The sequence below is a fragment of the Aspergillus karnatakaensis genome (genome assembly GCF_047715665.1).
Source record: "Aspergillus karnatakaensis strain CBS 102800 unplaced genomic scaffold BJY04scaffold_36, whole genome shotgun sequence".
Classification (NCBI taxonomy): Eukaryota; Fungi; Ascomycota; class Eurotiomycetes; order Eurotiales; family Aspergillaceae; genus Aspergillus; species Aspergillus karnatakaensis.
In genome coordinates, this window is record NW_027395748.1 from 143,191 (window position 1) to 157,580 (window position 14,390).

General features: G+C 51.7%; 7 protein-coding genes across 7 annotated transcripts; 4 read left to right on the forward strand and 3 right to left on the reverse strand.

Annotated features, from left to right (window-relative positions):
* The first annotated feature begins 9 nt into the window (after positions 1–9).
* Positions 10–1,599, forward strand: BJY04DRAFT_193291 (NAD(P)-dependent alcohol dehydrogenase). Its single transcript, XM_073711887.1, has 3 exons — positions 10–452; positions 562–1,173; positions 1,227–1,599. The coding sequence occupies exons 1-3, from the start codon at positions 276–278 to the stop codon at positions 1,521–1,523; spliced, it is 1,086 nt and encodes a 361-aa protein (XP_073569442.1). The 5' UTR covers positions 10–275; the 3' UTR covers positions 1,524–1,599.
* A 144-nt stretch (positions 1,600–1,743) lies between these two features.
* On the forward strand, positions 1,744–3,745 carry BJY04DRAFT_193292 (threonine synthase THR4). The gene is made up of 4 exons (XM_073711888.1): positions 1,744–1,936; positions 1,995–2,396; positions 2,449–2,696; positions 2,744–3,745. The coding sequence occupies exons 1-4, from the start codon at positions 1,883–1,885 to the stop codon at positions 3,642–3,644; spliced, it is 1,605 nt and encodes a 534-aa protein (XP_073569443.1). The 5' UTR covers positions 1,744–1,882; the 3' UTR covers positions 3,645–3,745.
* Positions 3,746–4,376: 631 nt separating this feature from the next.
* Positions 4,377–5,381, reverse strand: cspA (putative cell surface protein; the record flags this gene model as incomplete). Its single annotated transcript, XM_073716736.1, has 2 exons — positions 4,377–5,252; positions 5,304–5,381. The coding sequence occupies 2 exons, from the start codon at positions 5,379–5,381 to the stop codon at positions 4,377–4,379; spliced, it is 954 nt and encodes a 317-aa protein (XP_073569444.1).
* Positions 5,382–6,944: 1,563 nt separating this feature from the next.
* On the forward strand, positions 6,945–8,810 carry BJY04DRAFT_193293 (DNA primase subunit PRI1). Its single transcript, XM_073711889.1, has 3 exons — positions 6,945–7,212; positions 7,264–7,461; positions 7,518–8,810. The coding sequence occupies exons 1-3, from the start codon at positions 6,971–6,973 to the stop codon at positions 8,644–8,646; spliced, it is 1,569 nt and encodes a 522-aa protein (XP_073569445.1). The 5' UTR covers positions 6,945–6,970; the 3' UTR covers positions 8,647–8,810.
* On the reverse strand, positions 8,807–10,389 carry BJY04DRAFT_193296 (MAM33 family protein). Its single transcript, XM_073711890.1, has 5 exons — positions 10,110–10,389; positions 9,838–9,959; positions 9,722–9,780; positions 9,121–9,638; positions 8,807–9,069 (listed from the first exon to the last, which is right to left on the reverse strand). The coding sequence occupies exons 1-5, from the start codon at positions 10,303–10,305 to the stop codon at positions 9,044–9,046; spliced, it is 921 nt and encodes a 306-aa protein (XP_073569446.1). The 5' UTR covers positions 10,306–10,389; the 3' UTR covers positions 8,807–9,043.
* Positions 10,390–10,718: 329 nt separating this feature from the next.
* Positions 10,719–11,377, reverse strand: BJY04DRAFT_219973 (translation machinery-associated protein 16; the record flags this gene model as incomplete). Its single annotated transcript, XM_073716737.1, has 3 exons — positions 10,719–11,001; positions 11,070–11,154; positions 11,209–11,377. The coding sequence occupies 3 exons, from the start codon at positions 11,375–11,377 to the stop codon at positions 10,719–10,721; spliced, it is 537 nt and encodes a 178-aa protein (XP_073569447.1).
* A 163-nt stretch (positions 11,378–11,540) lies between these two features.
* BJY04DRAFT_91850 (putative exonuclease) lies at positions 11,541–14,245 on the forward strand. Its single transcript, XM_073721293.1, has 3 exons — positions 11,541–11,850; positions 11,906–12,053; positions 12,105–14,245. Exons 1-3 carry the CDS (start codon positions 11,838–11,840, stop codon positions 14,224–14,226), a joined length of 2,283 nt encoding a protein of 760 aa, XP_073569448.1. The 5' UTR covers positions 11,541–11,837; the 3' UTR covers positions 14,227–14,245.
* Positions 14,246–14,390: the final 145 nt, after the last annotated feature.

The following is a 14,390-nucleotide window of genomic DNA, read 5'->3' on the forward strand; positions in this document are numbered from 1 at the left end:
AGACTGAACCCCGCTGACTCCAACAATTATTAATCCAGAAATCCGAAAGCGCCTTTCTTCCGGGTTCCAAAGAGGATCCTCCCGATCAATGTGGAACCGAGAAACACGGCAACCGAATGCCGATTCATCATTCCTCATGATAAGAACTTAATTGATCCACTACTGTGCCCAACTATAAAGCCAGCCTTCTCCAATTTTTGGTGATACACCATTCGTGATTCTTTTGCCCGTTATTTTTATCTCTCTCAAAATAGAAGTCAGGGTTTCCTATCAACATGGAGCAGCAAGACTACAAATTCGAGGGCTGGATGGGTCTGGATAAGACCTCCGCAGACGGAAACATGGTCTGGCAGGAGTTCGAGCCCAAGGAATGGGAGGAAACGGACGTCGATATCAAAGTTACGCACTGCGGTATCTGCGGTTCTGATTTGCATACTCTTCGCAGTGGCTGGGTGAGTTTCTGATCTTCCGCCCTGAAGTCCAAAGAAGGAGCACAGGTCAACTTCCTCCACCTTAGGTGTTGGGTGTTTGGAGATTCGATTTACTAACACAGGCTAACAGAGACCAACTGCATACCCCTGCTGCGTTGGCCACGAGATCGTGGGAACCGCGGTCCGCGTCGGATCCAAGGCCGTCGGAGACATCAAAGTCGGAGACCGTGTTGGAGTCGGCGCCCAAAGCGATGCCTGTGTCGGCCGGCTCGGCGATTGTCCCGAGTGCGCTATGGGCTGGGAGAATTACTGCTCGCACAAGTTTGTGGGCACTTACAACGGCATCCACTACAACGGCGGAAAGTCCTACGGTGGATATGCTCTGTACAACCGTACCCCCTCTCACTTCGTCGTGAAGATTCCTGATGCTATCCCCTCTGCTGAGGCTGCCCCGATGTTGTGCGGTGGTGTCACGCTTTACGCTCCCCTTAAGCACAACAACTGTGGGCCGGGCAAGCGGGTTGGTATTATTGGTGTTGGAGGACTAGGCCACTTCGGTGTGCTCTTTGCGAAGGCGCTGGGCGCCGATAAAGTTGTTGCGATTTCGCGCAAGAAGGCCAAGAGCGAGGACTCGTTGAAGATGGGTGCGGATCTTTATATTGCGACTGATGACGAGCCGGACTGGGCTACGAAGTATGCGAGGTCTTTGGATCTGATTGTCTGCACCGTGTCCTCGACCAAGGTAAATAATGACCTTCATCCCAGATATCGTATGCAGATGTTGACGTTTTACAGATGCCTATGACCGAGTACGTGGGTCTGCTTGCGACGAACGGAAGCTTCGTCCAGGTTGGTCTGCCCGAGGACGGCACACTCAATGCGCCCGTTGCGAACCTTAAGCGCCGCCTCAAGATGGAGAGTTCTCTCGTCGGAAGCCCGAATGAAATCAGGGATATGCTCGCCCTCGTTGCCGAGAAGAATGTCAAGCCTTGGATCGAGGAGGTCCCGATGAAGGACGCCAATAAGGCCATTGTTGATATGCACGAGGGTAAGGCGCGCTACCGGTACGTCCTCGTCAACGAGGAGCACTAGGTGATATAATGACGGCCATTGTAAATGTTGTGATGAAATATATAGAGATAGACATGATCAATGAGAAAACGATGAGTATTAAAAGGCGTATCATCAATACAGCCATACGCGAAGCTTTGCGACCAATTGTCGCCGCACGTGATTGCTCTCGCCGCTGTCGGAGCCGCTAGTCCAGATCTGGGAAGAGGCACCCCGCGGTCATTCTTTTTGGATAGAGGCGAGGACTTGACTCACTGTTCGGTCTCGGTGTTTTTGGTCCTTTCCTGCTTTGTGTCTGAGACTAGACTGTGACTCGATATATTGCTGGGCAATTGCTTTCTTGCTCTCGGTACATAGGCTCATATTACTCCTCAATCACCATGTCGCATACTTCCTCACAAAGATATCTCAGTACACGGGGTGGCTCGTACGGGGTAAGTCACAAGCCTAATCCTTATACTTTAGGCAAAGCTGATCTCAATTGTTGTATAGCTCGGCTTCGAGGAAGCTGTCCTGAAGGGATTGGCCCAAGATGGTGGTCTCTTCATTCCTGAGGAGATTCCTGCCCTCCCCGCAGGCTGGGAGACGGAGTGGCGCGATCTAAGCTTCGAGGAACTAGCTTTCAACATTATGTCCCTCTACATCTCACCCTCCGAGATCCCCTCCGAAGACCTCAAAGAGATCATTAAGCGCTCGTACTCCACCTTCCGTCACCCCGAACGCACACCCATCGTTGAGCTCGACTCGAAACAAAAGCTTTACCTTCTAGAGCTGTTCCACGGCCCTACATTCGCTTTCAAGGATGTTGCACTTCAGTTCCTTGGCAACTTGTTTGAGTACTTCCTTGTGCGCAAGAATGAGGGCAAGGAGGGCAAGGATAGGCACCATCTTACTGTATGCACGCCCAGCTACCTGGGTTTTTATACTTTGCGCTGACTGTTGCTAGATTGTCGGAGCCACCTCCGGAGACACTGGAAGTGCTGCCATCTACGGTGTTCGTGGCAAGAAGGATGTCTCTGTGTTCATGATGTTCCCTACAGGAAAGGTTTCGCCTATTCAGCAGGCTCAAATGACAACTGTTCTCGACGCCAACGTTCACAACCTCACCGTTGAGGGCTCATTCGATGACTGCCAGGATATCGTCAAGGCGCTTTTCGCCGACCCCGAAATCAACTCTACACACAACCTCGCTGCGTAAGAGATCATTCTCAGGTCTCTGAGTAACGCTAACAGCCCTATAGTGTCAACAGCATCAACTGGTCGCGCGTCATGGCGCAAATCACCTACTTCTTCTACTCCTACTTCTCTCTCGTCAAGAAGGCGGGAGCCGACTTTAAGGTCCGCTTCGTCGTGCCATCCGGTAACTTCGGAGACATCCTCGCCGGTTGGTTCGCCAAACAGATGGGTCTCCCAGCAGAGAAGCTCATCATCGCGACAAACGAGAACGACATTCTCGACCGTTTCTTCCGCAGCGGCGGTCAGTACTCCAAGAGTGACGCCTCTGGAACCGGTGTCAAGGAGACACACAGCCCCGCGATGGACATTCTCGTCAGCAGCAACTTCGAGCGTCTTCTCTGGTTCCTCTCCTTCCGCACAACCACCTCAGGCTCCGTCGACGAGCGCCGCAAGCAGGCCTCGCAAAACGTCAGCAACTGGCTTACCCAACTCAAGTCTCAAGGCGGCTTCACTGTCCCCTCCGCCGTCATCGAGTCCGCACAATCCGAATTCGAGTCCGAGCGCGTCAGCAACGACGAGACTATCTCCCAGATTCGCTCCACCTACAACTCCTCCTTCCCCTCAAACCTCACTCCCGGTAGCGCCACCTCCTCAAAGACTGGCGGCTACATCCTCGACCCGCACTCCGCTGTCGGTGTCGCTGCCTCCCTTCGCTCCATCGAGCGAAACCCAGAGACGTATCACATTTCGCTTTCGACTGCACACCCTGCGAAGTTTGCTAGCGCTGTGGACCTTGCTCTGCGCTCAGAGGATGGTTACGATTTCACGGAAGTTTTGCCGCAGGAATTTATTGGCCTCGAGCAGCGCGAGAGCAGAGTCACACCCGTCAGGGCTGGTGCTGGGTGGCAAGGTGTAAGGGAGATTGTCAAGGCGGAGGTTGAGCAGGAGCTTGAGGGGAAGCGGTAGATCATAGATGTTAGTACATTTTGGTGGTAGATTCTCTAGAGCTAAATTTCTTATATCTTTTTGATTATGCTTCGGAATGCAAAGTTTCGATATCAATCGCACTAAGCTTTGCATTCGAAATTGCTATTGTCGTATGACATAAATAGGGCTTCAGCGTGTAGCTGTTCGAAAATCGTTGTATAGGATCATATCCGTCTCTAGTGGTGCTGCCGTTAGATCTCTCGGTCTTCAAAAATGCTTAAGTTTTACTATTATCTTTTCCACTCGATCAAAGGAGCGATATCGCTTGCCCACCTTCTATGTGTTTTCATCTTACGTCGTTGTCCTGTATTGAGGACCTTGCTAACTGAAACCCTAACTTAATTCCAACATCAACCGTAACCTCAATCTCAACCCTAGGCCACCCAAACCACCCAAACCACCCAAACCTCAACCTAACAACCTCTCAGAAGGAGAAGGATAAAGTATGCAGAATGCAAATCTTTTATTAGAAATTACTATTACTACCGCAAGAAAATAAATAACAAAACTCTTCATCGACCTTTCCCCCAAACCGAGCTCTCTAGACCAAAGTCGATCTCGAAAAACTATAGGTAGCAGGAGAAAGGCGTGTTAAAGACGAGACAAGACAGCAGGCCAAAACTCCACTCTTTTGAAATACTCAAGACACAAATCCACCAGGTATAGCTAGCTCTTCATATTATCACTGCAACGACTCCCAAAGGAAGGCGTTTACAGAAGAGCCATGACGGCCATAAGAGCAGCGAGGAGGCCAGCAGCGGGGCGGACAGCGGCGGCGGCGCCGGTGTACTCGGGGTTCTCGGGAGAAACGCCAGTGGGAGGGACCTCTGGGGTTTCGGGGGAGACACCGGTTGGCGGGGCTTCGGGGTTTTCTGGGGAGACGCCGGTGGGAGGAGCCTCGGGGCTTTCTGGGGAAACGCCAGTGGGAGGAGCCTCGGGGGAGGTCTCACCGGGCTGACCAGGCTGGCCAGGGGTTCCAGGCTGACCAGGAGTACCAGGCTGACCAGGAGTACCAGGCTGACCAGGAGTACCAGGCTGACCAGGAGTACCAGGTTGGCCAGGAGTGCCAGGCTGGCCAGGAGTGCCGGGAGCACCGGGCTGGCCGGGAACTGGGACGGGGGCAGGGATAGGCACAGGCGAGGATCCAGGAGGAACAGGGACGTTGGTGGGTGGGATGACAGGGGGGAGGGTGCTGTTCTGGTAAGGAGCAGTGGGGTGGGGGACGAGGGTGGTGCCGTTGCTGCCGCCTGTTGGGACAGGGCGCGGGTGGCCGGTGGGGATGGGAATGGGACGACCGGTTGGCACAGGCTTGCCAGTAGGAGCTGGGAGACCAGTAGGGCCGGGGCCTGGGTGGCCAGTCGGAACAGGACCAGGGCCGCCGGTGGGAGCAATCGGCCTGCGAACAGGAGGCTGCGTGGCATCCTCACAGTAGGTCGTGGTGACGGTGATGGTGTTGGTCAAGGTGATCGGGACGGTCAGTGTCTTCGTTCCAGAAGTCACGACAGAAGAGGTAACCGGGCATGTAGTAGTCGTGAAAGTGGTGGTCTTGGTGATTTGGTTGGTCTTGGTATGAGTGATCACGGCGTCCTATAGAGTCTTAGTGAGATGCATAAGAAGGACGTAGAATCCTTATCTTACCGTAGGGCCCTTTTGGTGGAGGAACTCGGCCAACGCCGGACCGGTCAAGGCCAGAAGAGCAGCGACTTTGTTAACCATCTCGACGGATGCTTAATGCGCGGAGGCTGTTGAACAACAAAGAGGCAAAAAACTTTTGAGAGAAACGAGTGAACTGAGAGCGAGTGACCTGATGCTTGACAGAAACTAGCGTGGAGAAGTATTGTTGGACAAGTGAGGGTATCCAAGCTTATATCTTCGGGGGCGAGTAGAGTCACCGCTTGCAATCACCAGACATTGGACCAGTCGTCATTGCAGCAGATGCCACTGTAGTATCTGGTGGCATCAGGACTGGAGGTAGTGCTCAAACTTGGTTCGATGGAAGGAACATAGGGTCCAATGCATGACACTGAAGCTTGATTGGTTGCTGTAGCAGAAGAATCACAGTACCACGGATTGTTTAGGAACGCTTGGACGGAGAGGCAAGACGAGAATTACTTTTAGAGCTTCAAACCTCTTGTTCGGGTCCGAGAGTCACATCCTGTAGTTCCATCATAGACTCATAGGCAGCATCCACAAGACCCACACAACCTTACTACGAGATAGCTCACAGTTCGAAACTGGCCAATGATGGTGTCGTCACTAGTCTAGCAAGACTGTTGAAACAGAGAGGTCCAATCATTCATTCAAAGTGAGTCTGAAGCTCAAAAAGATAGCTTTGTTCCTGGAGCTTATGGGTACATTGACCGAGGCGCAGAAGCCTTCTGAGTTTGAGACCAAACCCTAACAATTGCAGCAGCCTGTGGCTGTCCAGGACCGGTGTCCTAGATCATCGCAAAACGCAAGTAGTTGGCAAGACTCGTTATGTCATATGCCGCTGTCGCTATGCTCACATCATACTGCAGGCTGAATTGCACAATTTTCCCAGGCCGAGGAATGTGGAACTCGAGAGAAGAACCAGATGCAACGTTAGGAAGAGGCAAGCTCAAGAGTAGGTAAGATGAGTTCCCGAAGTTAGAGTAAGAGGCGGCGAGCCTGCTTAGGGTTAGTCCAAGGGAAGTGTAGCTGTCAGCTCCACCGAGCCACCGAGGAGCTCCTGAGCCCTTGGCGATGCTCGAAGACGTAAACTCCCGGAAACAGTATAGTGCAAGGCACTCGGGACGATGAGAGATGCGAGGTCTTCAAGTCATGACTTCATGGTGGGGGTCTGCATGCTAATTCCACTGAATAACCGGGCTGGAGAACATTATGTGACACTGTCACAACGACCGTTGGTCAAACCGGCATCAGGGCGAGAGAGCGCGAGGGCAGGTGAAAGTGTAAGTGTCATCGATCAGGGGAAAGAATCTCTGCAGCATCGTAATTTCCGCAAACAGCCATTGAGAATAAAGGCCCCTGCAGGGCAAGAAAAGGCACCAGGCGTTGGGTGGGAACAAACCTCCCCGTGAAAGGTTGTCGGATGCAGAAGAAATCGAGGCAATTGCCGTTTGCGGCCGTGATTGGTCAACTGGCTCAACTATCAGGATCATGTCACGTGCAGCTTGAGTCTCTGCTTTCGGACACCGACTCAGGGCTTAGGGCAAGATAAGAGCGCGTCCGGTACGCGTCTCGGGATGGAAGTCGCGTTAATTACTTTTGGATAATGGTCATAGTACCACGACAAAAGGGACAAACACCACCATTTCACTACGATGCCGCACTCTGTCGCTTCAGGAGGCTCCCCTGCTTTCAACAAGGACGATGAGCTTCTTCCAGATGCCTCCGCAGTCGAGGATTCTTCCAACGACCACCCAACGAACAATGAAGGTGGCAACGACACCGAGAAGATAACGACCAGCGTGAAGCTCGAAGACATGTTCAATGACGACGATGATGACGATGACGAGTTCCCTGCTTCCAGTGCGCCCGCCGACACTAAAACTGAAATTCCACAGTGAGTGCTCAGACATTTGAAGCCGGGGGGAACGATCTGACATGAATGAAGAGTACCACGACCGGCGCCAGTGGGGGTTGATACGGAAACAATGCTGGCCTTCTACCAGCGCTTGTTTCCGTTTCGCTACCTATTCCAATGGCTAAATCATGGGATTGTTCCCTCACCTGACTTCGGAAACCGCGAGTTCGCCTTGACTTTGCAGAACGATGCCTACCTTCGATATCAATCATACTCAACTGCAGATCTGTATGTCGTGATGCACGTATATTGTAAGCTTCGGTGTCTGACATGTCTCTATCTAGGTTCCGCAAAGATATCCTCAAAATGAACCCCTCACGTTTCGAAATCGGACCTGTCTACAATAGAAACCCGCGAGAACGAAAGACCCTCGGCAATGGCCAGCTAAAACCTCTCGCCAAGGAACTCGTCTTCGATATTGATTTGACAGATTACGATGATATCCGTACATGTTGTACGAAGGCAAACATTTGTGAAAAATGCTGGGCGTTTGTCACAATGGCCATCAAGGTCGTCGATGCCGCCTTGCGGCAGGATTTTGGCTTCCAGCATATCCTATGGGTCTACTCTGGACGTCGTGGTGCTCACGCCTGGGTCTGCGATCCCCGCGCACGAAACCTTCCTGACGACCGTCGGAGAGCCATCGCAGGCTACCTCGACCTCGTCCGAGGCGGCTCAAACAGCGGCAAGCGCGTCAACCTCAAACGCCCCCTCCACCACCACATGAACCGCAGCCTCGAGATTCTCAAACCCTACTTCGTTCAAACCACCTTAGTAGACCAAGACACCTTCGCCGGCCCCGAACAAGCTGAACGCCTAATCTCCCTCCTCCCAGACAAAGGTCTCAACGACTCCCTCAAACGCAAATGGGACTCCGCCCCCGACCGTTCCAGCACAAACAAATGGGCCGACATTGACGCCCTCGCCAAAACAGGCAAGAGCTCAACCCTCAATACCGCGACCCTCCGCGACGCCAAGCAAGACATCGTCCTTGAGTACACTTACCCGCGTCTCGACTCCGAAGTCAGCAAGAAAATGATTCATTTGCTCAAATCCCCCTTCGTCATTCACCCGGGCACCGGCCGCGTCTGTGTTCCCATTGACATCCGCAACGTTGAGCAGTTCGACCCCCTATCCACCCCCACCGTTGGACAGCTACTCTCTGAAATCGACGTCTGGGACGCAGAACACCCGAGTACCGCTTCTGCCGAGGGACCAGAGGGGGAAGGGAGTGTACCTGATTCGGACGCGAGGGGCCCTCGTAAGCTTCAGGACTATGAGAAGACGAGCCTCAAGCCTTATATTGATTACTTTCGGTCATTCATTGCGGGGCTGCTTAAGGAAGAGAGGGGTGGAAAGAGGGAGCGGAGTGACGATGGCCCTGAGGTGAAGACGGAGAGTATGGAGTTTTAAATACTACTTCTACTTGACTTGTGCATGATTGATGGTCACTGTTTTGAGCGTGGTGGGTTTGGGAATTTCTGTGTCTTGCTGGGTTGGAGAATGGCGTAATGATATTAAATGTTTTTCGCGAAGTATATATGGATCATTTGGAGTTCCCCCATTTCAGAACGCGGATGTATTTTGATACTTTATCATTGAGGAGGTTAAAAGCTTCGTACCAGAATAAAGTATGTTGCAAGAGATATCATTGAGATTTGCCATAATTACAATCAGTTCCCCCAGTCCATTTCTATATTAATACAAGTGCATCCTGCTACCACACCAACATGGCAGGCCAGGAATAAGATGAAAATGCTTTCGCCGGCGACAACAAAGAGCAGAAAATTATACCAGAAATATTGTGCGCTTAAGCAGAGACGAAGTTGCGGACGTCTGGAGAAATTGTCAGCCTGGTGAGCATAGAACTAGATTGCGAAGACTTACTCTCGAGCCAGCGGACATATTCCTTCTGCTCCTTAACCTGGATGTAGTCGGGGATCATGTTGGCAAGCTCAGCGTTGATACCGCGCTCCTCAAGGTAGCGCTCAAGGAAGGTCTGGAGGTCCTCATCGAGGTTCTCGAAGGGAGGACCAGCGTACAGGCTCTGCCTGGCCCAGTCCTTCTCAGCGGTGACGGCGTGGGCGAGGTCAGGCTTGGAGAAGAAGGAGACCTCCTCAACTTGGAAGAGACCATCCTGAGCGACGGTCTGGATGAGAAGAGCACCGTTGCCGGGCTTCTCGATGGTAACGTTCACGCGAACGGGGAAGCTGGGCTCGAGGTCCTCTTCACCGAGCTCGCGGTCAGCGGGAGCGATGCTGTCCTCGGGGTGCTGTGAAAAGTTCTTGCCATTGCCCTGGTTGGCGGGCTGGTGGTTCTGGAAGTCGAGCTCATCGCTCAGGGCGTCGAAGTCCTCCTGTTCGCTCAGGTTCTGGAGATCGGCAACGGTGAATGTGAGACGAATTCTATACGGAGAACCGACGTTAGTACTCAAAGCCAGACGATGCGCATCCGTATTGTCGCGTCGCAGGTGCAAAAGAAAACTTACTCCTCGTTGTTAAACTTCTTCGTCAGGACAACCTCCTGCTCTCCGGGGACATCCTTGACCTGCAGAAAAAGTCAGATATGTGAAGAGTATCAAAACCGCATTCTGTCTGCACGTACCTCCCAAGAGTTGTTCTGGAGAACATACTGAATGTTCTGGACGGAGGATTCGAGATCCTCAAGACCGGAAGACTTCTCGTGGCTCAGCTCATCTTCAAGCTTAGCAGCAAGCTCAGCATCGCCTATTCAAATGAAGGATACTAGGTCAGTGATAATTCGTTGGAAGCTTTGATGAATGGTAGAAGCTGCAACTTGCAGCTCTCCCGTCACAGAAAAAAATCCTGTTCGCAGGTTTTATCCCCATGTCTCCAGGGTCCTCAGTTTGCGCTTACCTTCAGCTTGACGGAAAGCCCGGCTTGTTGAGAAAGCAGCGTAAGAAGGTCTGATGGCCTGCTTCAATGATGGCTGGACGAAGCTGGTCTTGGGGAGGTTTGAGACAGGGCGGAGGATAGCAGATCGGGAGGAAGAGGCGATGGTGCGGGAGAAAGTGCGAGGCACTGAGCGGGCGAGGGTGCGTAGGGAAAGCATTGTGAATGTGAGATTGTTAAAAGCGATAAAATCGAAGGACAGTTGAGAGGAAAATTTGGGAGAGAAGAGAACGCGAGGCAAAACTGATGATGTTAACATTTCTCAATCAGATCGGCTGCGCCAAGGCCCGCGGAGCTTAGCAAAGCGGCCAATGAGAGGAGCTCCCTAGACCACTCTATGAAACTGCCAGTGCTCTGCAGGAGTAGATACTTCTAGATGGACGCTTCATAACTACTACTAGTAATAGCTACTGACACCCAAGGTACAAAAATACAGTCGGGTAAGGCGTTTAAGCCGAATAAGCCTTGAGAACTTTTGTTATAAATTTGGGTCTATCGTCGTAACACCGTTCTCCCGTCAAAATATGAATAATATGTGCAGGTTGCTCGCAGCAAAACTCCGAATTCTGGGTATCATGAAAGTCCCTTGGGTGGGAATGTTGAAGTCTGTTTTCCACCACCTTTTGTCAACCGGATGAACTTCATGGTGCTGAGACCAGACCAATTCCCATTCCACTTGGTAAGTGCTGTCACAACGCCCTGATCGCTCAGGTCCGGCATCCAAAACCCTGTTGTAAATTCCTTGTTTTCGGTCTCTGTCCGTTGCAGCAGTGCTTCCTCTCGCTTGCTGGGTGGCCGGCCCTTTCTCCGCTCGCTTTGTAGTTGTTCGACTTCAGGCACGCTACGGTTGACGTACCTATAACGATAATATTAGTTAGTATACGCCAGACGATCATTGATCTATCTCGGCCTGGAGAAGCCTACCTCGCCACTAGATCAGCCATGTCGCTGTCGCTGAGTGCTGTTGCTTCTTCTGATATTGATTCTTGGAAATAAGAGATGCGATCGACTAATATAAAACATTAGAGAATTTCTCGAAGATGAAACAACAAACTTGACTCACCGTATGATTGTCTTCCCCTAGCCATATTGGCCGAGACTCGAGCAACTCGATCATCCCTGGTGCCAGCCCTGCGCAGTAGCTTTGCGTCTCTACTGTTCTCATGAAGAGCTTCGACCTTTCCTCGCTTCTTCGAAATATGCTTCTGGACTTTCGACAATGATTTCGGCATTATGACTATGGCAGTCTCAATTAATTCAAAACAGGATATATCTTGAAGAACTGTTATCATCTACCTCCACCTCCGCTTCTGACAGGGAATTTTCTTTTTTTTTTACTGGCAGAATAAAGAAGCGGTGAGGATGGGGCACATCATATAGCCGCCCTCAGATAACCAATCAGAGTTGTTGATCGGCATCGCGTCCTTGCGCGTTTCGGGGAGGGACGAGGAGCGCCGGGCTGGAGCCTGAGTTTTGAGGTCGGTGTCAAGCATTCCATTCTTGTTGTTGGGGTCGTCATTCGTCCGATGATCGCTTGGGTGGTTGCTTCGTCTCTGGTATTCGATCTCAGGGCGTGATCTCATGTCCTTGACTCCTCTCTGGTCTGCCTCACTCACACCGAGTACTCCACTTATGCCTCCCTTGATGCTGTAAAGAGCACGAGGCGTATCTCGTCCTTGTTGGGTGCCCACGATGGGTATCAAAGGTGAAAATTACTCCGTTCTGTTGTGGCAACTCTAATATCCGCTGACGATGTATAGGACTTCATGGCCTCCTCAAGTCAATCCAGAAACCATGCCACCTCAAGAAGTTCAGTGGGCTAACCCTGGGGGTGGATGCCTATGGGTGGTTGCATCGCGGTACAGTGGCCTGCGCTGTTGACTTGGTCTTGGACAGACCGACAACAAAGTACGTCCCCATGGAGAGTTGACACGTTAAACTTTGCTGATACAAACCCAGGCATATTGATTTTGTTTTGAGCCGAGTGCGTATGCTACTGTATTTTGGAGTTATCCCATACCTTGTGTTCGATGGCGACAATTTGCCGAGCAAGTCCGGAACCGAGTTGGACAGACAGCAGAGGCGGAAGGAAAGCAAAGCCCTGGGAATAGAACTACACCGCAAAGGACGAACTGCTGAGGCGTACCAAGAATTCCAAAAGGCCGTGGATGTGACACCACTTATGGCGCGTCAGCTGATTGAGGAATTGAAGAAAATGGAGGTTCGATACGTGGTTGCACCATATGAGGCCGATGCGCAGCTTGTATATCTGGAGCAGCATGGTTTCATTGACGGCATCATTTCCGAAGACTCTGACTTGCTCGTGTTTGGTGCTAAACGACTGCTGTCAAAATTGGATCAGCATGGTGATCTTGTTGAGATCAACCGGGCCAATTTCACTGCTTGTCGAGAAGTCAGCTTTGTGGGCTGGACGGACGCCGACTTTAGACGTATGTGTATTTTGAGCGGTTGCGACTACCTTCCTAACATCGCTCGTGTCGGGTTAAAAACCGCATATCGAAGTATCAGAAAGCATAAGACCGTCGAGAAGGCTCTACGAATGCTCCAATTCGAAGGCCAATACCAAATTCCTGCCGACTATCTTCAGAGCTTCAAGCAAGCTGAATTGACGTTCCTTTATCAAAGAGTGTTCTGTCCGAGAGCTGCCAGACTGGTTACCTTGACGCCACCGGATGACGACGTGAAACTGGAGGAACTTGGATTTATTGGTGCCGATTTGAACCCAGAAACCGCAGTGGGTGTTGCTCATGGTGATCTGGATCCGATGAGTAAAGAACCATTAGACCTGAAACAGCTTAATTCAAGCAAACCAGGTCCCACCAAATTGATGCCTTCCTTGAACCGACGGCAGACCATAGGCTCATTCTCGGAAATCAAGCCGTCCAAGCCAATCAATACATTCTTTACCCCAAAGCGCGTGCCGCTTGCTGAGCTAGATCCGAATAGTCTCACACCGTCGCCGAGTCAGCAACGGCTACTACAACGCCATGCGAACAGTTCCTGGGAATCTAGCCCTGCCCCGTCTCGATCCTTCGGGGCAAGGTCTGCTCCCGCTAATGGGCCATCTGACCGACTCCCGAGTCCGCTTGTGAGGAGTGCAGAGCGCTCTTCTTTCTTGGCACGAGCCTCCAAGCTCTCCAATATGCAGCCTCCCAAGCGCCAAAGACTGTGTTCTGACGCAGATGAAGCCAGCCCAGCCAATACGCCAGACTGTCGTAGCCGGTTCTTCGCTGCTGGGGCGGAGGATTGCAGCCCTAGCGGTGGCCAGAAAATCAATCGGAGCAAGAAAGTGCGCAAGTCCACGTTGGACGTCTTTTCAGATGATATGGCCGAAGACATCATGTCGCAAATACCTGACCCTGGAGATGGAGCTGGAAAACCAATCAAGACCGTCGATACGGTCAACCGAGACAGCGAGGACAATAATAGCGATCAGCCCAAAACGACTCAAACCGAGCCCGTAGCTGCAGATTTCACCGACTCTGTTTTACCTGAAAGCAAAGAACCGATTTTGGGTTCTTCATCTGACAGCGTGCCGTTGTCTGATGCTAACCAAGCTGTCAGCGTGAACTCGGAGCCCCAGGTCTTCCACCAGGTGCTGGACTATCACATCCAAAGACAGAATTCTGCGATCCTCTCAAAATACGCCTTCAAAGCTAGTGGAGGGGAAGCTACCCCTAAGATACAACGCCCAAATACCAACAAGATAGGAAAGAGACCAGAACAAAGTCCTGATGCAATGTCAAAGCCGCCCTTTCAACCCAAACGCTTGACGCCATTGCAGCGACTAGGCCAGCATGCGTTGGCCAGATCCCGATCAATGAATAGCATTCCTGCTTCGCCGTCCGTCTGGAGATCTCCGAGTCGGTTTGAAAACAAGGCGAGTGTCCAAGCGAACAGTTCCGATTCTTCACCAGGAGTCCCTCCCAGCCAGGGTAGCGAAGACCTTATCGTGCCGGATAGTGAAGACGAAGACGACAGTGGCCCAGGCGACGAAACCGCCAGCCGATCTCGAATAGCAACATTGGATCTCAAACGATTCACTTTCACGACCAAATAGAGTTCATGTTGTTGGTTTATCACAGCAGACCATTTAGGTTATGCAATTGGCGCATTGGAGACAGTGGAGGTATCGTGGTCCCAGGAATGTTTTGTACTAGTTGGCCATAATTGGCTGCTTCCAGGCTGTTTCGTGGTGGAGTTTGTTAGGAGTTGAGGCGAATA

Bases quoted from the DNA above. Each gene is read 5' to 3' on its own strand.
- BJY04DRAFT_193291 (XM_073711887.1), top strand. From the start codon at position 276: ATGGAGCAGCAAGACTACAAATTCGAGGGCTGGATGGGTCTGGATAAG. The intron at 453-561 runs GTGAGTTTCTGA...ACAGGCTAACAG, and splicing joins ATACTCTTCGCAGTGGCTGG to AGACCAACTGCATACCCCTG. The intron at 1,174-1,226 runs GTAAATAATGAC...GACGTTTTACAG, and splicing joins GCACCGTGTCCTCGACCAAG to ATGCCTATGACCGAGTACGT.
- BJY04DRAFT_193292 (XM_073711888.1), top strand. From the start codon at position 1,883: ATGTCGCATACTTCCTCACAAAGATATCTCAGTACACGGGGTGGCTCG. The intron at 2,397-2,448 runs GTATGCACGCCC...GACTGTTGCTAG, and splicing joins AGGATAGGCACCATCTTACT to ATTGTCGGAGCCACCTCCGG. The intron at 2,697-2,743 runs GTAAGAGATCAT...ACAGCCCTATAG, and splicing joins TCTACACACAACCTCGCTGC to TGTCAACAGCATCAACTGGT.
- BJY04DRAFT_193293 (XM_073711889.1), top strand. From the start codon at position 6,971: ATGCCGCACTCTGTCGCTTCAGGAGGCTCCCCTGCTTTCAACAAGGAC. The intron at 7,213-7,263 runs GTGAGTGCTCAG...ACATGAATGAAG, and splicing joins ACTAAAACTGAAATTCCACA to AGTACCACGACCGGCGCCAG. The intron at 7,462-7,517 runs GTATGTCGTGAT...GTCTCTATCTAG, and splicing joins TCATACTCAACTGCAGATCT to GTTCCGCAAAGATATCCTCA.
- BJY04DRAFT_193296 (XM_073711890.1), bottom strand. From the start codon at position 10,305: ATGCTTTCCCTACGCACCCTCGCCCGCTCAGTGCCTCGCACTTTCTCC. The intron at 9,781-9,837 runs GTACGTGCAGAC...CTTTTTCTGCAG, and splicing joins TCCAGAACAACTCTTGGGAG to GTCAAGGATGTCCCCGGAGA. The intron at 9,639-9,721 runs GTAAGTTTTCTT...TTCTCCGTATAG, and splicing joins AAGAAGTTTAACAACGAGGA to AATTCGTCTCACATTCACCG.
- BJY04DRAFT_91850 (XM_073721293.1), top strand. The intron at 12,054-12,104 runs GTACGTCCCCAT...ATACAAACCCAG, and splicing joins TTGGACAGACCGACAACAAA to GCATATTGATTTTGTTTTGA.